The following is a 22284-nucleotide window of genomic DNA, read 5'->3' on the forward strand; positions in this document are numbered from 1 at the left end:
TCTGGGCAAGAAGCAGGATCCTGATTCTGGGCAATGAGAGTCAGAGAACTTAACTCCTGTGTGCAGGGTAGAATTTTCCCATGGCAGAAATTCTGAGTTTTCTGCCTTATTTTTCTTGGGATAACCAGCCACAAGGAGACCTTCAGGTAAAATGTGGTTCAAATATGGGAAGGCAGAGGTACCTAGGACCTTGCTACTCAAGTATGATTTGTGAACCAACAGCATCAACATCGTATTGAAGTTTGTTATTTATAGAAATGCAGAAGTTTGGGCTCTGCTCCAAACCTATTAAATCTAAATCTACATTGCAACAAAGTCCCCAGGTGATTCACAGGCACTTTGTAGTTTGAGAAGCACTATACTAAGATTACTGTGTTGTCTTCACATGAATGAGGCTGTAATGGTAGAATTACCAGTGAATGTGACTAATGTTTTCTGACAAGGGACCTCTGCTTATAAGGTCCCTGGGCATGGTGCCCAGAACTGAGAAAAAAAAAAAAAAAAGAAATGTTTATATGTATGTGTAGAGGGGAAAATTGCCCACTAGTTCTCTGTTTCCCATTTTGATCATCTGCTGGAGTATCTAAAGGGGAGCATTTCCCCCGAAGTGTCTCCTCTAGTGCATCTACCTATGGGCCTGGCCATGTCCAAGGAATCTTTGAAGAAACAAGCAAGAACTGCACACTACCATTGAAATCCTTCTGATCCTGACATTTCGAAGGAATGATTGCTTCGTAAGGAAATTAAACCCAGAAAGTCAAGTCAGTTATATTTTTGAGTAACTAGTGTTTGCTCAACTCTACCAGGCTGTGTTGAATATGGTCCAGACTCTCATTTTATGATGTATCCTACTGCATCAGGACGTTTGTGTCAATGTCAGGCGAGGAGGGAGAGGTGAAAGTGATGAGATGATGAGAGGAGTGAAATACCAAGGACGCGATACTAGGAAACCCAGGTCTATTTGTTATCAGAGTTAAGGATCAAGCCAGATAGCCTGTTATGTAATTTCTCTGATAAAAGATTTTGAAAGCAGGTGCTGTGGGCATCTGTATGGGGAATCGCACTCACAGAATTATTTTCATTTGTAAATATATGGTATCAGGCCAAGCAAGGGAAAGAAGCTTTACTGTATTACCATGTTTCCTGGAAGCGATTGATTTTTCTCTCTCCCTTAGGGGATACGAGGTATGATACCTGCAACCAAAATAAGCTGACTGTTAAGTGCTCTCTCCTTAACTATTTTCTAAGCAATGTACATCACTCTTGCCTAGATGGGTGACCATACTTTTTTCTTTGCTTCTTGGTTTTTCTGTCACTAAGAAGCAAATTTAGGTGGAAGATGGATGGGTAAGTCCTTTGTCCTTGTCAAAAGAATTTAAAAAGGGTAAAGGGGGTGGGATTTGAATTCTTTTAAACTGTTTATTCATTGGAAAGGCAAGTGAGTAGCAGTTGACTGTAGAATCTAGGGAATTTGTGAAGGAATTTAAGAGCTCTACTTATTTTAAATAATGAGAAAACAATCAGACTTAACCAGGGTGGCAACTATGGAAGAGTGGGGTAGAATCCAAGTCTACAGTTCTACGGCACTGTTTTGTTTATTTTTTCAATCAAGCACACATGAAGGATTGCTTAATAAATACAAGAGTTTTCTATATAGTTTGGGGTTACTACAGACACAGGTACTCTAGCCATGTGACTATTTCAGATTAGTGTTCCCATTGCTGTCCATCCTATTTTTCATATCTAAATGTGTCATGATTTTAGAATCTCTTTTTAAAGAAAACCAAAAAGAGGCATGCCCAAAAGAATGAGCATGAAATGAAGCAATTCAAGTATTTAGAATTTCTTTTTTTTTTTTCAAAATGCTGAGTTAAGAAAGTTCATTGCCAACAGTTGAGAATAAATAGCTCTATTGATTTAGGCAAATGAATGAGAAGATTTAAACATTATCAAGACTCCTGAAGTTGGTATAACAAAAGTTGAGATGTTTTGCTAGATGCTGAGAGAAAAGGCATAAATAGGCCATTTGTGCTCCTGTAAACAAATGAAATTTTGTAATGATCAAGAGACAGCATGATATTGTAAAACACACTTTGGACTCATCCAGACCTGGCTCAGAATTGTACCTAATTTGCTTATCAGCATTTGGTTTGACCTTAGACAAATTTTATAACCTCTCTAAGCCCATTTTCTTTATCTATAAATAAAGGAAAAAGATCTGTTTGGATTTGGGGCAGGAGAGTTGTCTGTTTTATAGGGTAATGTTTATGAAAATAATCTATCACCTAGGTACTTAGTAAATACCAGTTTCTCTCTCTGTTTTTCTTCAAAGCTTTGTTGACAATGTAGGATATTGCCAACTAATCCTTTGACTTGAGTGCTTAGCCATGCCCCAATCCAGGGAGCATGAAGGATGATCAAGAAGGGGACACCTAGTGGCAGTTGACTTTTGAGGATCTATCTAGGAGCAGGTTACTGATTTGGGACCTCTGAATCAGTACATCATAACACCGAGAGTGATCTCCGCCAAAATTAAAATTCTGGCAGAACAGTATAAGCAGAAGGAAGACACTAGGTCTTTCTGAAATATGGAGCTGATAACTTCTATCAGTTCTGAATTCTGTACTGTCCCACCCCCAAATCATCTGTATTGTTGCATGTACTTAGCTTTGTGCCTTGAATTGCTATTTCCTTTTTATCTTGCACTCAGATGGTATTTTTAGAGATGTTTCTTCAATCAAAACAAGATAAAGATTAAAAAAAAAAAAAAAAACAGTGACCCTTTTGCATAAGCCAGAAGAGCAGTGCCTTGCTTCCTGTGAAAAATGCTTGGCAGTTAGCCTGTGTAATTATTTAGCAATCATGTTAATAGATGTTTAAGAATAATGGAACTGGAGCTGTACTGAGCCAAGGATGGAAATGAAGACATGTGAGACTATTTTTTCTTCATCCACCGATACTCTTCAGTTACAACGATTTAATTTAAAAGGGTTTTAATTAAATGGAATCCAGAAGCTTTGGACGCTCCAGTTTTTCTTCTTAGAGACAAACCCTAGCTCAGTTTCCTGGAGCTTGACTCAGAATGCAGCATGGTACTCTGGACTGACAGTGTGCCAGCTTTATTCACTTATCTCTCTACCTTTTGGCTTACATTTATTTCAGGGCTGGCTGACATTTTGAGCTAATTATGTACAAAGATGGCCGATACCATTATTTTTCAACATATATTACAGAAAATACTACTCTTGAAAAATACTCTGAGAAATATGTTCTATGGTCAGATAAGTTTGGGAAACAGTGAATTATTGTTCCTCTTTTGCAGAATCACAATGCATTGTTAGCTAATCAAAGGCTCTCAGATGTCCCACTGGAAAGAATCATGTTTAGCTTTGTTTAACCTAGCATTTCCCAAACTTATAGAGCATAAAACTTTTTTTTTTTTTTTTTTTTTGATAAGATACCTTAGGTTAGCTATTTCCTTACAATACAGTTTGGGAAACTTTTTTTTTTTTTTTTAATAAGATACCTTAGGTAGCTATTTCCTTAGAACACGAGCCAGGCGCAGTGGCTCACGCCTGTAATCCCAGCACTGTGGGAGGCCCAGGCAGGCGGATGACCTGAGGTCAGGAGATCGAGACCATCCTGCCCAACATGGTGAAACCCTGTCTCTATTAAAAATACAAAAATTAGCTGGGCGTGGTGGCAGGTGCCTGTAGTCCTAGCTACTCTGGAGGCTGAGGCAGGAGAATCACTTGAACCCGGGATGGGGAGGTTGCAGTGAGCCGAGATGGCGCCACTGCACTCCAGCCTGGGCGACAAGAGCAAAAACTCCGTGGAAAAAAAAAAAAAACCTTAGGTAGCTATTTCTTTAGAACACAGTTTGGGAACCAATATCTTTACATTGGCTAGAACTGTGAATCGCCCTTTAAAGATAAAGCCCCAAAATACATTTTTTTTCCCTACAGGTAACCAGAGGGTGAAGTAACATAGCCGAAGAGGAAACCAGAAGTGAAGTGATTTGTACAAAATGTCGTAGTGTAATTTATTGAGTGTCATGTGGTATTAATTGCAACATCCTGAAAATGCAAATGAATAAAAGTTTGGTCAATGTACCATGATATTCCTTCATGTGAGCCTCCTAAGAAAAGGTCACCGAGCATTCTCTGTTTACATTTTAATTTTAGACTCCAGAATTTCACACTAAGTTTTTCTTCTCATTTCTTATGCAGTAAAAGAAGAGTTAGTTTTTGTTTCCTTAAAAAGTTTAAATTCCAAAAAGAGAAAAGGATTACTTAGCATAACCAATAGAGATGGTCTGGAAACAATAAAAGAAAATTAAGGCAAATATAAAACATGAAGACAGTTTCCCCTCATAAGAATGTTTAACACACAAGGACCCCAGCAGTTGCCTTGCATTAAGCATACTGAATTCTTTCTTGATCTCCAGAACAACTGTCCCCACAATCCTCTTCCCCTCCACCTTTGATTTAACGTTGTGCACTCTCTCTATTATACTTATCTCAGTGTTGCAATCTAAGTTCAAGAACCTCAAAGGTAGCTGCTTCTCTTTGAAAGATGCGTGGTTTAATATAAAAAGCTCTTTTAAGAAGCTGAATTTGTTGACATTTTTCAAAAAGCAGTTCTGGATGGGAAGTGATCCTTTTCTACTTTAGTTCACTGGTTCATTTGGGCCATTTTTGATTGGTTGGTTGGTTGGTTTTTTCCGTCTGGTTTCTAGTTCAGTTGTCCACAAAGTGAACTAAAAGTGCTTACTGTGTTACCGTATTTTCATTACCTTTTTCCTTCCAGTGCTAGTTTCTTCTAATCTCAGACTGCCACGAGAATAGTGTGCAACAGGAGTAGACCTTGTTCATTTGCATGACATTTCATTAGTTGACTACTTTTCACAGAAATTAATTGAATTCAATATGATAAAACTTTTGAAGATGTTTATGAAACTAATATTTGTATATTAACAGACTATTGAATGCCAACTCTGTGCCAAGCAGCAATGCCAAAAGCAACTCTAGTACTTTATAGATGAGAACACCAAGGCATTGGGGTGATTTGCCTGGGACACCACAATTAATTGAACAGAGACTAGAACCATCATATAACTTTTAGGCAAATTTCTTACCATGCTGGTCTTTAAACTTCTTTGCTTGAGACACATTAAACGACAGAACAACACCAACTGTGCATGAGTAAGACAAGCCTACTAAATAATTTCTCTTATGGTCAACATACCAAAGAGACTAGGCTGCCAAAATCAGGGTAGAAAATAAAAGAATGTCCCAATGATTACAATATTTATTCTTACAGGAGAAAGACAAATTAGTATTTGTTTTGGTTTGAAAAAGGAATGAGAAACACATAATAGAAAGGGACTCTAGTAAGTAATACTGTATGCCTCAAAATGCTAATTATCCTAAAGTCATTTTACATTTAAGCAGAAGCAGAACATGTTAAGTAATAATAGTTTTAAAAGTGTGATTTCTGAGTGTGTTACCTTGACCCTTAGCTTCTCAGGAAAAGTGACCAGGACCTGGTGTCTGCTCCTGTTGCCTTTGCCCTTTAATCACTAGCCACTATGCGTGAGCACATCTCCGTCCATGTTGGCCGAGCTGATGGCCAGATTGATAATCCCTGCTCAGACCTCTGCGGCCTGGAACACAGCATGCAGCCCGATGGCCAGATGCCAAGTGACAAGACCACTGGGGGAGATGACTCCTTTGACATCTTCAGTGAGACAGGTGCTGGCAAGCATAAGTCCAGGGCAGTGTTTGTAGACCTGGAGCCCATATTCATTGACAAAGTTCACGTTGCCATCTACCACTAACTCTTCCACCCTGAGCAGCTCATCACAGGCAAGGAATATGCTGCCAATAACTATGCCCAAGGGCACTATACTATTGGCAAGGAGATCACTGGCTTCTTGTTGGGCCAAATTCTCAAGCTGGCCAACCAGTGCACAAGTCTTCAGGACTTCTTGGTTTTCCATAGCTTTGGTTGGGGAACTGGTTCTGGGTTCACCTCCCTGCTGATAGAATGTCTCTCTGTTCATTATGGCAAGAAGTCAAAGTTGGAGTTCACTTACTCAGTGTCCCAGGTTTCCACAGCTGTAGTTGAGCCCTATAACTCCATTCTCACCACCCACACTACCTTGGAGCACTCTGAGTGTGCCTTTGTGGTAGACATCTGTCATAGAAACCTCAATATTGATCGCTCAACCTACACTAATTTTAACTGCCTTATTCATCAGATTATGCCCTCTATCACTGCTTCTCTTAGAGTTGATGGCTCCCTGAATGCTGATCTGACAGAATTCCAGACCAACGTCGTGCCTATCCCCACGTCCACTTTTTTCTGGCCACATATGCCCCTGTTATCTCTGCTGAGAAAGCCTATCATGAAGAGCTTTAGAGCAGAGATCATCAGTGCTTGATTTGAGCCAGCCAACCAGATAATGAAATGTGACCTTCGCCATGGCAAATGATGGCTTCCTGCCTGTTGCACTGTGGTGACACCATGAAGATGTCAATGCTGCTGTTACCACCATAAAGACCAAGCACAATATCCAGTTTGTGGATTGGTGTCCCACTGGTTTCAAGGTTGGCGTTAATCACCAGCTTCCCATGGTGGTACCTGGTAGAGACCTGGCCAAGGTACAGAGAGCTGTGTGCATGCTGAGCAATACCACAGCCTTTGCTGAGGCCTGGGCTCACCTGGACCACAAGTTTTGACCTGGTGTATGCCAACCATGCCCTTGTTCACTGGTACATTCATGAGGGGGGCATAGAAGAAGGGTTTTCTGAGGCCCAATGAGGACATGGCTGCCCTTGAGAAGGTTTATGAGGAGGTTGGTACAGATTCTGTTAAAGGAGAGGGTGAGAAAGAGGCGAGAAATATTAATTATCCATTCCTTCCAGCCCTGCAACATGTCTTACTCCCAGAATTTAAGCTTCAACATTAATTGACAGCATCAAAGCTTTCTGGTTAGATTGTTTACACTCACTGGAGATCAATGTTCCATATGTACTTGTAAGATTTTTCCATCATGTCTCAAAGTAAAGGCTTTAAGATTAAAAAAAAAAAAAGGAGATTTCAAATAAAGGGAAAAACAGGATTTACCAAGACTTACATTTTAAATCATTACACATCAGCTGGGTCAGCCTTCTGATTACATTTCCTATCACAAACCCAGCATTAATGCATTTGGGAGCTGAAAATAACATCCATGGGAGTTAAAGTTCCCAGGAGTAAAAGTCTATTTGTAAAATAAATCAAGTTAGTCTTGTGTAATTACAGAAATAAATTGTGATACGTTTTTTCAAGGCTATCATTGTAAGTCTTGATCTAGTTGAACTCTATATTAAAGGAATGGCTTCATTTGAGCAAGTGGAGAATGTGTCTGCAGAAATACAGTCCTACCTTGGGGAAAAAGTCGTGAATGTCAACTGTGGTATCTCAGGAATTAAATTGGTCAGGTGGATCTCTTAACTTGCCAATGTATTATTAATAATGGGCACTATTAAGTGAAATTGTTGGTTCTTGTCTAGAGTTAACAATGACTAGAAGCAACTCTTTCTCTGGCTAGTCTGAAAGATAGATTGCAAGTCAAATGAATGCCAAGATCTCTGACATCAGCCTCAGTGCTCTGATAACAGATTAAAGGTATCAGCTATGAGGAGTTCCTTAATTAGCAGGACCTGGCATGAAGCAGGACATGCTATATATCAGTAGGGATTCTGGGATCCTGAAGGATACATTTAATATGTTTTGTGACGCATACACATATATTTTTTTAAAACAGTGACAATAGGAGAGTTACTTTTTTCTAGTCTAGCCACAGGTTTGTCAATTTTATCTCTCCCAAAAAACCAACTTTTCATTTTGTTGGTCTGTATTGGTTTTTTGGTCTCAATTTCATTTATTTCTGCTCTAACCTTTATTATTTCTTCTACTAATTTTGGGTTTGGCTTGTTCTTGCTTTTCTAGTTCCTTGAGGTGCATAATTGGGTTATTTGAAGTCTTTCCACCTTTTTGATACAGGTGTTTATTGCTGTAAACTTCCCTCTTAGTACTACTTCTGCTGTATCCCATAGATTTTGGTGTGTTGTATTTCCATTTCCATTTGTTTCAAGACATTTAAAATTTCCTTCTTAAAGTCTTTATTGACCCATGGTTCATTCAAGGGCATGTTGTTTAGTTTCCATGTGTTTGTGAAGTTTCTGAAGTTCCTCTTGTTATTGATGTCTAGTTTTATTCCATTGTGGTCAGAAAAGATACTTGATATGATTTCTACTTTTTTGAATTTGTTCAAGGTTGTTTTGTGCCATAAGATATAGTCTATTCTAAATCATGTTCCATGAAAAGAAGGTACATCCTGCAGCAATTGGGTGAAATGTTCTGTAAATGTCAGTTAGACCTATTAGGTCTCATATATAGTTTAACCCTGGTGTTTCTTTATTGATTTTCTGCCTAGATAATCTGTCCATCACTGAGAGTGGAGTGTTAAAGTCCCCATATTATTATTGTATTGGAGTCTATTTCTCCCTTCAAATCTATTAATGTTTGCTTTATATGCTTGGGAGCTTTGGTGTTTGATGCATAGATACTTATAATTGTTATATCCTCTTGCTGAATTGACCCTTTAATAGTTAGTGACCTTCTTCGTCTCTTTTTACAGTCTTGATTTGTAGTCTATTTTGTCTGATATAAGTATAGCTACTCCCTTTTTTTGTTGTTTCTAGCTGCATGAAATATCTTTTTCCACTCTTTTACTTTCAATCTATGTCTTTGTAGATGAAATGGTTTTCTTGTAAACAGCATATAGTTGGGGCTTCTTTGTCCATTCAGCCACTCTTTGACTTTTAATTGAAGAATTTTGTCTGTTAACATTCATTATCATTATTGATATATAAGGACTTACTACTGTTGCCTATTTTCTGATTGTTTTGTAACTCCTGGCCTGTATGCTTTCCGTTGAGAAGTTTGTTGCCAGATGAATTGGAGCTCCTTGATATGTTACTTGCTTCCTTTCTCTTGCTTCTTTTATGATTCTCTCTTTGTCCTTGACCTTTGAGAGTTTGATTATTATATGCCTTGGGGTACTCTTATTTGGGTCAAATATGTTTGATATTCTCTGACCTTCCTGTACTTGAATATTTATATCTTTCTCAAGTTTTTACAAGTTTTGTTATTTCTTTGAATAAGCTTTCTACCCTTTGCTCTTGCTCAACTCCCTGTTGAATATCAAAATTCTTAGATTTGATCTTTTGAGGTAATTTTCCTTATTTTGTAGTTGATCTTTATTACTTTTCATTCATTTTTCTTTTGTCTCCTCTGTGTATTTTCAAATAGCCTATCTTCAATCTCTGATTCTTTCCTCCACTTAATCCATTCTACTGTTGAGAGCTTATAACAAATTGTTCAGTTTAGCAAATAAGTTTCTCAGTTTGAAAAATTTCTATTCTTTTTTTGTGTTATTTCAATCTCTTTATTAAATATTTCTGATACATTTCTGAATTGCTTTTCTGTGTTAGCTTAGAAATCACTGAGTTTCCTTAAACCACTATTTTGAGTTCTTGGTGAAAAAGTTCATATATTGCCTTCTTGCCTTGCTTTTCTTTTTTTCTTTAAGTTCTGGGATACGTGTGCAGAATGTGCAGGTTTGTTACATAGGTATACATGTGCTATGGTGGTTTGCTGCACCTATCAACCTGTCATCTAGGTTTTAAGCTCTGCATGCATTAGGTATCTGTCCTAATACTCTCTCTGCATGCATTAGGCATTTGTCCTAATGCCTTCTTGCTAGGGTCAGTCACTGATTCCTTGCTTTGCTTGTTTGGGGAGATCATGGTTCCCTGTTTGCTGCTGTTTCTTCTGGATGTATATCTATGTCTTTGCATTGAAATATTAGCTTTCTATTCCGGCCTTCTCTGCGTAACTTGTTTTGGTTTTTATTGCATATATTTGGTTAGAGGTTCTTTACTGCTAGGTCACTGCCTCCTTTTCAGCTCTAGGTGGTGCCTTAAGCCCAGGTTTCACCTTGGCTCCAGTAAACACTCCGAGCACAGCTCTTCCTGAATAGGAGAGGTTCCAAAGGGAATTTTCTGGCATTGTAGGAAGGCCGGCTAGGGGTTTTTGCTCAGGGGATCTGTGGGATGGATCTCCTATAGCATGGTGCTGCTGAGCAGCCACTCTGATTTGGCATCTCCTTTGGCAGAGTTACGGAGCAGAGCTTCCAGGGCTGGGGATGGTAATCCCATCTTCCCTCTTTGTCTCTGCCTGTCCTCAGGGATATTTCTCTCTTCAGGCACTCAAGATACTTTCTGCAGGTTAAGAGAGGGACAGGTCTCCCGCCAGGAAACCCAACATCATGGGAAAACTGGTTGTCCACATCAATCTCACTTTCTCCAATATGGAAACAAGTGAGGCTGGGCATGGTGGCTCACGCCTGTAATCCCAGCACTGTGGGAGGCCGAGGCGGGCAGATCACAAGGTCAGAGATCGAGACCATCCTGGCTAACACGGTGAAACCCCGTCTCTACTAAAAATACAAAAATTAGCTGGATGTGGTGGCGGGCACTTGTAGTGCCAGCTACTCAGGAGGCTGAGGCAGGAGAATTGCTTGAACCTGGGAGGCAGAGGTTGCAGTGAGCCAAGATCCTGCTACTGCACTCCATCCTGGCTACAGAGCAAGACTCCATCTCACACACAAAAAAAAAAAAAAAAAAAAAAAAGAGAGAGAGAGAGAAAAGATAAAAGAAACTAGTGACCAAGTAAGTTGGAGGAAAATTTTCTGTGGACTTGGTGCCCAGCAGAAAGGGGAGTCTTATTTTCTTACAGTCTTCTCAGTGTTTTTCCACTCCTCTGTGGCCCCAAGAACCATCTCTCTTCATAACTTGAGTTCTAAAATACTTCTCGTGATAATCTTGGTGCTGTATATTTGTTTTTGGTTTTCTACAAGAAGAAATAAGAACAGCTTGCTTCGACACTGTCGCTTTGAAACCAAGTCAGACTGGCTGATCTTTAAGGTCCCATCTTCTATCACAGTTAGTTTTGCCTGTTTTTAATCTTTGTATAAGTTGAATCATTTGTGTTTGCCTTCTCAAATCCATTTCTCTGAATGACGTGAGGTAGGGTTCAGCAGATTAACTGAGTACTATTTATTCAAGAGACCATCCTACAGTGCGCTGCACTACAATGTAGTAACATCTTTGTCATAAATCAAGTGATTATATATATGTGGATCTGTTTCTGTAGTTTCTTTTGTTTCACTGGTATATATTTCATCTCTTTTGCCAACATTTCACTGTTTTAATTACTGTAACTTTATGATAAGTTTTGATTAACTTTTGTGTATCCTTTAGCTATATTCTTCAAGATTATTGGCAATTTTTAGTCCTTGTATAAATTCTAGAATTATTTTGTCAGTTCCACAAAAAAACTTACTAGATTTTTATTGGGATTACACTAAATCTATAGATCAATTTGGGGAAAATTGGCATCTTACAACCTAGGAATATGGTAACTCTTTCCATTTACTTAGGCCTTCTTAAACTCAATAACGTTTTATAGTTTTTTGTATAAAGATCATGGTCATTTTTTGTTAAATTTATTCCTAGGTATTTATTTACACTAGTGTAAGTGATACTTTTTACAATTACATTTCTAGTTGTTTGTTACTAATATATAGAAATACATCTTTGTATCTTGCACTGGTATTTAGCAATCTCAGTGAATTCACCTATTTCTTATAATTTGACTATAGATTATTTTGGGTTCTCTACATACATAATTATGTCATCTGTGAATACAAGAGTTTTTTTCTTCAATCTTTATACTTTTAATTTCTTTTTCTACCTATATGCCTTTCATTTTCTTTTTCACCCTTATTGGCCTTTTGAAGGCCTCCAGTACAATGTTGAATAGAGGTGGTCAGAACAAGTATCTTTGTTTCTTCCCAGTTTTAGGGGCAAACGTTCAATATTTCACCACTAAGTATAGTGTTTGCTATAGGTTTTTCCATATAATCTGTATCAGATTTTAAGAATTTCTTTCTATTCCTAGCTTGCTAGTTGTTTCTTTTTTAATCATTAATGTATGCTGAATTCTAACAAATGCTTTTTCTGTATCTATCAAAATGATCATATGCTTTCCTTTATTTATTTATTTTTATTTTACTTTAAGTTCTGGGATACCTGTGCTGAACGTGCAGGTTTGCTACATAGGTATACATGTGCCATAGTGGTTTGCTGCACCCATCAACCCGTCATCTAGGTTTTAAGCTCCATGTGCATTAGGTATTTGTCCTAATGCTCTCTCTCCCCAATCATATGCTTTTCTTTATTTTGTTAATGTGGTGGATTACATTGATTTATTTTTTCTATTGATTGGATTTTTTCTACTTAGGGCCATAAGTTGCTACTCTTCACATGCCTGGTAATTTTTCATTGGATGCTGGACATTACAAATGCTGTGTTGTTGGATGTTTGGATTTTGTTGTCTTCCTTTAAAGAGTGTTGAGGTTTGTTTTGGCAGGCAGTTACATGTGGATTAGATCTACCTTTTTGATGTTTGTTTTTAAGCTTTGTTACACAGGTGTAGAGTACCTTTACTCTGGGGCTAACTTAGCTCCATTACCAAGCTATGACCCTTCTCTGGTTCCTGTTGGATGCCCCAGGTTTTCAATGAAGTATTTCTACTTGGGTTGATATAAATTAAAACCTTTTCTATTGTATGAGCTCTAGGAATTGTTTAGTAGAGCTCCCAGGCAGTTGTCCTTTGACCTCAGGAAGTTTCACCCCATGCATGTACAGATTAGTATTCAGCCAAGACTCAAGGGGACCGACCCCTCTTTAGATTTCCGGAGCCATTTCTTTGTGTAACTTCCTCCTTTTAGTTACTCTGCCTTACAAATTCTAGCCAGCACAGTCTTCCCAAGTTTCTGTCTCTCTCTTTTTTTTCCAGCATTCAAAATCTTTTTAATAAGAGAGTAGGATCCAGGGTTAGTTTTTGTAGCCTCGGCTGGCCCGTTGGCCTCTGGCACGCTCGAACTTCCGGCCCTTGGAGCGGACGTAAGGTTTGATGTGGCTGTGCGGGGTTCCTGGGGCCTTGCCGAAATGCCGGTACACCTCTCGGCCCTTGCGAGGACCGGAGAGCAGGACAGTGCCGCAGCCCTTGGGGGAGTCCAGGGCCAGCTGGTCGAAAGTGAGGATCTTGCCCCCTGCCCTGAGGATGCGGCTGCGGGCCCGGCTGGTCACGCGCAGTGCACATACCTTCAGTTTGGGCACCTCCTGAACCCGCACATCATCCGTTATGGTCCCCACAACCACGGCCGTTTTGTTTTCCCGGCCAGGAAGCTTCATCTTCCGGATCATCTGGGAAAGGGACAGAGGCGGCCGGTTGGTACGACTCATAAACAACCTCTTCAGCACAACCTGGTTGAATGTGGAGTTGGTTCTTCTGGCCAGAAACCTGTACAACTTGACCAACAGCCTCAGGTAGATATCCTGGCTCTTGGGCTCCTTGCACCGAACCTTCCGGTCCTTGTTGTGGCGGATGTCGACTCCCATGATGGCGCCTCCTGCTCGGCCAGGACCGGAAAGAGCAAGTTTCTGTCTCTTAAATTCAGTGAGACTGCTGGGCTTCTACTTAGGTTCCCTCTTGGTAAAGGCAAACTGCTGCTCTTCAAAAATTGCCTGTAGGCGAAAGCCAGGGCAATCACAGGGCTAACTTTTTCCTTTTCTTCCTCTCCAGGATGATGAAACTATGCTGCCTGTTGGTCAATGTCTGAAAATAGTTGCTTCATATATTTTGTCCACTTTTACTTGATTATAGTGGGGATGTACTGAGATGAGCAGAAGTAGAAGTTGACATTTTTTTTTTTTTAAATATTAAATTAACCTTACAATCCTAATCTTTTTTAATACGTACTATATTACGTTTGCTAGTATTTTATTTAGCATTCTTGTATTCATGTTTATGAGAAAGATTGGTCTATCAGAATAATAATTATTATTGTACCATACTTGTTAGGTTAAATATCAAGATTAGAGTGACTTCATAAACTGAATTGGGAAGTCCTTTTTTTTTTTTTTTTGAGACGAGGTCCCATTCTGTGGCCCAGGCTGGAGAGCAATGGCGCAATTTTGGCTCACTGCAACCTCCACCTTCTGGGTTCAAGTGATCCTCCCACATCAGCCTCCTACATCAGCCAAGTAGCTGGGACTACAGGTGCACACCACCATGCCTGGCTAATTTTTGTGTTTTTTGTAGAGACAGAGTTTCACCACGTTGCCCAGGCTGGTCTCAAACTCCTGGACTCAATAAGTCTGCCTACCTTGGCCTCCCAAAGTGCTAGGATTACAGGCAGCAGGGTGTTTTCTTGTTTTGTTTTGTTTTGTTTTTTGAGTACTCTATTTTTATTCACTGGAAGTGTTTTTTGTAACATTGATATTATTTCTTCTTTAAACACTTGGAAAAATTCAACAGTGAAACAATCTAAGGCTAGATTTCTTTGTGGGAAGATTTTAAATTTCAGATTCAATGTATTTATCAATGTAAGACTACACTATTTCTTTTTGTGTTGGTTTTGGTAAGTTGTGTTATCTTAGGAATTTGTCCATTATAAAGCTGAATTTTCAGATTTATATTGGGAAAAGTAATATATAATATGTTCATAGCAGAGCTTTAGCTATATCCCACACATGCTGTATCACATTTTCATTAACATTCTGTTCAAAATGTTTTCTAATTTCCATTGTGATTTCGTTTTTAACCCATGTTTTTTCATTTTCACTGAAAATGTTTTAGAACATTAATGGAGATGATGGTTGCACAACATTGGGAATGCACTAAATGCCACTAAATTCTTCACTTAAAATGAAAAATTTTAAATTTCATGTTATTATTCACTTTAAATTGGTTAGTTTTATGTGAGTTTCACCTCAACAAAAAATACTTTTTAAGAAGTGGGCTGGCTTTGGTGGCTCACGCCTGTAATCCCAGCACTCTGGGAGGCCGAGGTGGGTGGATCACCTGAGGTCAGGAGTTGGAGACCAGCCCGGCCAACATGGTGAAACCCCGTCTCTACTAAAAATACAAAAATGTGTTGGGCATGGTGGCACATGCCTGTAATCCCAGCTAGTTGGGAGGCTGAGGCAGGAGAATCGCTTGAACCCAGGAGGTGGAGGTTGCAGTGAGCCGAGATCGCACCGTTGCACTCCAGCCTAGTCGACAGAGCAAGGCTCTGTCTCAAAAAAAAAAAAAAAAAAAAAAAAAAAAAGTGGATTACTTAATTTCTAAAGCATTTGGGCATTTTTCTTCTTTTTGTTATTAATTTCTAGCTTCGGCTGCATGCAGTGGCTCATGCTTATCATCCTAGCACTTTGGGAGGCTGAGGTGGGCAGACTGAGCCCAGGAGTTTGAAACCAGCCTGGGCAACATGGCAAAACTTTGTCTCTGCAAAAAATGAAAGAAATTAGCCAGGCATGGTGGCAGATACCTGTAGTCCCAGCTACTTGGGAGGCTGAGGTAGGAGGATCACCTGAATCCAGGAAGGTCGAGGCTGCTGTGAGCCATGATGGTGCCACTGCACTCTAGCCTAGGCAACAGAGGGAGAGACCCTGTCTCTAAAAAAAAAAAAATTCTAGCTTCTCTACTGCAGTCAGAGAACCTAGCCTGTATTATGATAATCCTTTTAAATTTTTCATGACTTTTCCAGTACATGTTCCACGTACACTTGGAAAGATTGTGCTGTATATTCTATAGTACTTAGGTATATATAAAAATTTGGCCGAGTTTGTTAATCATTTTGTTCAAATCCCTTATACCCCCTCATGTTTTGTGGGGTTTTTTTCTGTCTGCTTGTTCTATCAGTTATTGTTTCGTGGGTTTTTTTTCTGTCTGCATGTTCTATCAGTTACTGTGAAATGTGTGTTTTTAAAAAAATCTCAGTGTAATTACAGGTTTATTTCTATTTTTAGTTCCATCAAATTTGCTTTGTGTATTTTGAGGCTGTGTTATTAAAAGCATACAAACAAAATTATACCTTCCTGATGGATAGTCTTTATTATTATTATTATTATTTACAACTGTCTGTCTTTAACTCTCAATATGCTTCTCATTTTAAAATCTACTTTGTCTTATATTAGTATAGCTTCACCAGGCTTCTTTTGGTTGCTTTTTGAATGGCATACTTTTTCCACTCTTACATAACCTTTCTGTGTCTTTGTATTTAGGATTTTTCTGTTGTAAGCAACATATTGTTGGGCTTGGGATTTGATTGTACCTACTTACAAGCTAATAAGTTATGCATTGCTGGCAGAAGGCCTAAGACTCCTGGGTGATAAGCAGAAGACTCACTCAGCACAGTAAGTAGCATGAGTGTCATTGCCTCTGTCAGTTCCTTCTTCTCCCCAAGCCCTACAGAGGTAATGTGGAGGGTCCAGCTGAAGGCCTGAGTGCTCAGTGGATTGTGTTATAGGAGAGAAATAATGGGCAATGCATTTTACAGCAAGCATCAAACAAGCCTGCTCTTTGTCCCAGAAGGAGACATAACCTCATCCCCCAAGGCTACTTGCTGCAAACTCAACCCTATGGAGAAATGGCCTGAGAAAAGAGCAGTCTTGTATTGGCACACCCTACAGGAGCATGGAGGGGTACTCTATGATGATGAGCTGATTTATTCCACTTTGGCATTCTGTCATATTTTGCTTGATGTATTTCAAGACTATGTTATTAGATATACACAAATTTAGAATTATATTCCTGGTAGATGGGCCTTTTCATCAATAGCAAATGTCCTTAACTCTAGTAATGCTTTTTGACCTAAAGTGTACCTTGTCTTATATGACAATATAACTACCCCACTTGTCTTTTGGTTAGATTTGTCATGGCATAGGTATTCTCATCCTCTTGCTTGATCTTTCTGTTTCTTTATATTTAAGGATTTTTTTGTAAGCAACATATATAATTAGTCAAGCTATCTTTGTCTTTTAATTAGAGTATGTTTGAATTTTATGTAATTACTGGTGTATTTTGATTAACTGTTTTATTTCTCCATGTTTTATGTTCCTTTTTCTCATCTTTCTTGCCTTCTTTTGGATATATAAAGGAATTTTAATTATTCCATTTTCTCCATTCTATTAGTTTGTTAGTAATTCATTCTTTCACCCGTGAGCCTGAAGATTACAACAGGCATTGTGGCTTATTACAGTCTACTAAGAATGGATACTTATTTCACTTCCCAGATGATGCTGCCAATGCTAAGACCTTATAAAACAACTACCTTGGCCACTGCTTTGTGCAATTGTTCTTGTATAGAGATTTTTCTACCTTTTTGTTTCAGACAGAGTTTCGCTCTTGTCGCCCAGGCTGGAGTGCAGTGGCGTGATCTCGGCTGGCTGCAACCTCCGCCTCTCCAGTTCAAGCGATTCTCCTGCCTTAGCCTCCCAAGTAGCTGGGATTACAGGCACTTACCACCAAGCCCAGCTAATTTTTTGTATTTAGTAGAGACGGGGTTTCACCATGTTGGTCAGGCTGGTCTGGAACTCCTGACCTCAGGTGATCCACCCACCTCAGCCTCCCAAAGTGCTGGTATTACAGGCATGAGCCACCACACGTGGCTCATGGCTGTAATTTTTCTACCTTGTAATCAAAACATTATTATTGTTTTATAAGCTAATATTCATTTAGATTCACCCTTTCCGTTGCTCTTCATTCCTTCCTACCATTTTGTGCTTCCTTCTGGATAATTTTCTTTCTTTATGAAGAATTAAAGCTTTTAAATGTTTCCTTTCATGCAAATGTGCTGCTGACAAATTCTCTGTCTGGAGATGTCTTTTTTTCACCTTTAATTTTGAAGGGTATATTCACTATGTATTTAAGCACTTTAAAAATTGTCAGTTTATTTTCTTATGCCTCTGTCTCTCATTGGAAAAGTCAGCTCTCAGTCTTTTTCTGCTCCTTTGAAGATAATGTCTCTTTTCTCTTGCAGCTCTTTAAAATGTTGTGTTTGATTTTTTTTTTTTTTTTGACAGTCTTGCTCTGTCATGCAGGCTGGAGTGCAGTGGCACAATCTCAGCTCACTGCAACTTCTGCCTCCCCAGTTCAAGCGGTTCTCTTGCCTCAGCCTCCCACCAAATAGCTGGGATTACAGGCCTGTGCCACCACATCTGGCTAACTTTCATATTTTTAGCAGAGATGGGATTCTACCATGTTGCCAGGCTGGTCTCAAACTCCTGGCCTCAAGTGATCTGCCTGCCTTGGCCTCCTAAAGTGGTGGGATTATAGGTGTGAGCCACTGCCACTATGCCTGGCCTGTCTTTGATTTTCCTCAGTTTGCCTAGAAGGTGCCTAGATGCAGTCTGCGTATTTTTGACTCACTTTTCTTCCAGCACACCAATCCCCTCTTCAGCTCTGCTCTGCTTGCTATTAAACCCATCTACTGAGTTCTAATTTTAGTTGTACTTTTCATCTTCATAATTTTCATTCTATTCTCTTTTAACAAATTCCAATTCTTTGAGCAAACTCCTGTCACCAATTTTCTTGAGCATATTGATTACAGTTATTTTAGTGTGCCCAATTACTCCAGTATCTGGAGTTGTCTGTTGTCAGATTTTTCTTTCAGTCCTGTATCTTGCTATGCCTGACAATTCTTTAATGAATGCCTGACATTGTATCTGAATGATTGCGCAGGCTCTGGATGATGTTTTCTCCCTCTAGACAGGATTTACCTTCTTCTTTTGCAAGGAGCCAGAGGCAGATCACGCCAATCCAGCTGGGACCATGCTGCCTCCCTGGCTGGTTTGCTGTCTTTGAGAAGGTCCATCTAGCTCTGGCGCACCCTCTTCCTAAGATGTAGCCCTGTAAAGATCCCAGCTAGGCGCCTGGGATATTTTTCAGGTCCTCCTTGACAAGTTCTGAACTCAGGTTTTGTCTCCATAACATTATGAGACTATCTGAAACCCTACTTTGCCTTGCACCCACTTTCTTTTTGACTTTCGAGCCTCTTGTACAATTTAATCAGAAAATAACTTGAAAACTGATGCTGATGTTGGCCTCACATTTTTGCACCCCTCTTCTCTCTGGCTTCTTGATTCTCTACAAGTCCTAATTGCCTTGGCAACTTCTAACTTTAATTTTTATCTTCTCACACACATCAAATTGTCTAAAACTGCTTTAAAATCACCATTATACTTAAGAGAAAACTTCCCTAAGCCACATTTGTCCAAAGCCACAAAATTAATAAGTGAGAGAACTGGGATTAGAGCTTTGACTCCAAAGTCTGTCATTATCTAAGCTATTTCAAAATATAGCCATTTTGTTGTGTTTACCTAGAAGGGTCTGGCTCAGAGTTGGGTTTTATTGTCTATGATGATATTAGAAAAGTTGCTTTATGATATTGAGAATACAGTAAGATCATAAACCTACTTTCCTCTCTATTAAATGGAGATGATAAACTCTTTAGTCAGTGTTTTGCTGATAAAGCCATAAGTTGTTTCATGCAGTTCCTCTTTGGTTTAGTCACCATGGTTATTAATTTATTTACATCATTATTATTAAAATTTATTTAAGAATGATGTAATATTTTGTTACATCATTTTTATTTAAAAATTTTTTAGTTCCTTGCGAATCCAAGGTCAGAGAAATCTTCATTTGCATTTATTCCTAATTTGTACCTAATTTGTGTATTTAATTTAGAACTTAATAAGGATATATGCTCATGATCATGTTATTATTTATTGCAAGAAGAGTCAGTACTCCTCTCACACCAGAAGAAAAACCAAACAGACACTATTTCAACTTAGCAGGATATGGAGTTGTACCATTGCCTCTTGTCAGCCCTGCTTATATAATTCAGAAGAAGAGCACTTGCCACTGTTGAACAGACTTTTTCACAGAGGGCCTGGGTGTGCAGCACCCTGCCAAGTTTCCTATTAGTTATGGAGAAAAGCCATTTGTATTCTGAAATTGCAAATCAGCCAGGCAATCACCACACAGAAATAGCCCCCATGAAAATAAAGCAGTGCTATATTTGAAGCCTTAATCATGTATATTTATAGACCTGAGTTTAGTTCTATTTGGAAAATTTCACATTATACAGTAACATTGTGATTACCAACATACTCAAAGGGTGAGGGGATGGGATGTTTGATCCACTTAAATTTTCTGAGTAATGAGGAGTTAGTCACAAAGAATTTTTGTGTCCACTTACTAGTGAATGCCTTTCAAAAATTGCTTTAGTCAGCTCAAAGGAGATCAGAAAGCCAGCTATGAGTTATTCTGGGTGGGAGAAGTAGGGAAGTGTGTTTTCGACAGATTTGTCATTGATTCATAAAACCCCACCATGAGAGATTCAGTCTTATAGCTTAGGACCCTGTTCCAAATTAAAATGAAAACTACTTGGGTTGGCTAACATTGCACATATTAGTGTTTTAGGACTTAGTATTAATAAGTGTATCAGGACATTTTCTGGGAGAAGATTTGAAAAGATAGAAGGTACTAGAAGGCCTTGGGTACCTGGGGTGAGAGAGTGGTGTTGCTTGTTTCCCAAGTCTGCTCTGGGTCAGGCCTGTCAGGACACAGTCTACCCTTCTTCAATGAACACGTGTCAGATATTGATCAGCTGACCTATAACCAGCATTTTATGGGACCCCCTCAAACTCAGCACACGCAGAAGGACTCATCATTCTTCCTCACCCTCGCATCTGCTTCGCGATGCTCCTAGTATTCATGCTTACAAGGCACCAGTGAACAAACACTTGCAGGAGGTGAGGGAGGGAGACATTCAGAGACCTAGAGCAAGAGTATTCCAAGCAGAGGGAAAGGCACCTTGAGGGCCCTGACACAGGACCTGGCCCAGGGTGTTCAAGGTGAATGAAGGGAGCAGTGGCAAAAGAGGAGGCCAGACAGGAGCTCTGTAGAAAGCATTTTCTACTGTTCAAATAAGAAAGCTTCGAGTTGTCTTTGTCTTCTTTCTCTGCCTCTATCCCCTGACTCAGTCTTTCCTCAAGTGCTCTGAAACATTCCTCAAAATTGTGACCTCCTCTCCATTCCCACTGCTACCACAATCAGTTCCTCCCAGCTGCTTTCCCTGACTATGGCTTTTCCCTCCCAAATCTGTCCTCCATTTTGCTGCTACAGTTAGCTTCTCCAATTACGTAGCTCATCACGTTATTCCCCTCTTCAGCATCCTCAACAGCTCCCCGTTATCTATGCTGGCACTTTCCAATCAGACTTTCTGCAAAGACGGAAATGTTCTGGAATCTGTGCTGTTCAGTGTCCACATGTGCATTTGAAATGTGGCTAGTGAGACTGAGTAATTGAATTTTAAATTTTATTTAATTTTAGATAATTTAAATTGTTGCATGTAGCTAGTGGCTACATATGGTATTGAACAGCCCAGCACTGATATCATTTTTAATCTTTTGGAAAAGCCAGGTTTCCTTTCCTTTTTTGACTCTAATGAGAGCTTCATTTTCCCTTAAAACTTCAGCTACAATACTTTTGCGTGTATTCTAATGGTTTGTGAATCTATGGAGCCCATCTACGTATCTGCAGTTAGGAACCTCTGGCCTAGAAGGTAATGTCTAAGCCCATTTTGGGGGCTCAAGACAACACTTGGAAAATGTCCTCTGTCTTAAGCTAGATTCTATGAGCTGATTGTTCCGAGTGACAGGAAGCAGACTATTTGGAGGAATTAATGATGATTGGGAAAGGAAGCCAGGGACCAGTCCCAGTAGGGCAGTATTACATGTCAGGTGGCACAGCATCTGGAGTCGAGGAGAGCAAGAAGAGATTGGAAAATGTAATGGGGCAAGGCAACATCGTAGGCCCTACCAGCTGCGAAAGAAGCAAGGCGGTTGTGCTGGTTCTGGGACACTATAGTCAACCCAGAGGGATCAGGCTGGAAGATGTTGGCATCATTTCATGTGCTCTGTGCTGCCATCACGCTGTGCACATCCTTCCCTTGTCCCCAAATCTGGGATGTTTCTATATGGTTGTTCACATGGCTTCTTTTGCTAAAAAGCCCTTTCTTGCTGCCCTAGCAAACTCCTTCTACAAGGTCAAATTCATCCCCTCTGTGAAGATTTTCCCACCTCCCTTTCTTATGAAATCAGTCACTCCTCGGCTGTGCTCTCCCATGGCTGCCTCTCTCAGCCTTCCAGCCACCCAATGTGGATTAGTAGTTTTGGAGTCAGATGGACCTAACTCAAAAATAACTGAAGTAGCTCTGCCACTTGCTAACTGGGTGATCTTTGACCACATTGCTAT

At 39.5% G+C, this 22284-nt stretch overlaps 2 protein-coding genes and 1 pseudogene across 2 annotated transcripts in view; 2 read left to right on the forward strand and 1 right to left on the reverse strand.

Annotated features, from left to right (window-relative positions):
- Nucleotides 1-5590: 5590 nt before the first annotated feature.
- LOC116482485 (tubulin alpha-1 chain-like) lies at nucleotides 5591-7097 on the forward strand (annotated as a pseudogene).
- Nucleotides 7098-12962: 5865 nt separating this feature from the next.
- LOC116482486 (large ribosomal subunit protein eL18-like) lies at nucleotides 12963-13614 on the reverse strand. Its single transcript, XM_032753575.2, has one exon. It carries the CDS (start codon nucleotides 13578-13580, stop codon nucleotides 13014-13016), a length of 567 nt encoding a protein of 188 aa, XP_032609466.1. The 5' UTR covers nucleotides 13581-13614; the 3' UTR covers nucleotides 12963-13013.
- Nucleotides 13615-16257: 2643 nt separating this feature from the next.
- Nucleotides 16258-22284, forward strand: part of ACTC1 (actin alpha cardiac muscle 1) — a 56046-nt gene continuing 50019 nt past the window's right edge. Inside the window, exon 1 of the mRNA XM_058427431.1 lies at nucleotides 16258-16379. The gene's annotated coding sequence lies outside the window, so the exon portion shown is untranslated. The remainder of the gene's footprint in view (nucleotides 16380-22284) is intronic.

This window comes from Hylobates moloch, unplaced genomic scaffold, assembly GCF_009828535.3.
Source record: "Hylobates moloch isolate HMO894 unplaced genomic scaffold, HMol_V3 SCAFFOLD_14, whole genome shotgun sequence".
Classification (NCBI taxonomy): Eukaryota; Metazoa; Chordata; class Mammalia; order Primates; family Hylobatidae; genus Hylobates; species Hylobates moloch.

Bases quoted from the DNA above. Each gene is read 5' to 3' on its own strand.
- LOC116482486 (XM_032753575.2), bottom strand. From the start codon at position 13,580: ATGGGAGTCGACATCCGCCACAACAAGGACCGGAAGGTTCGGTGCAAG.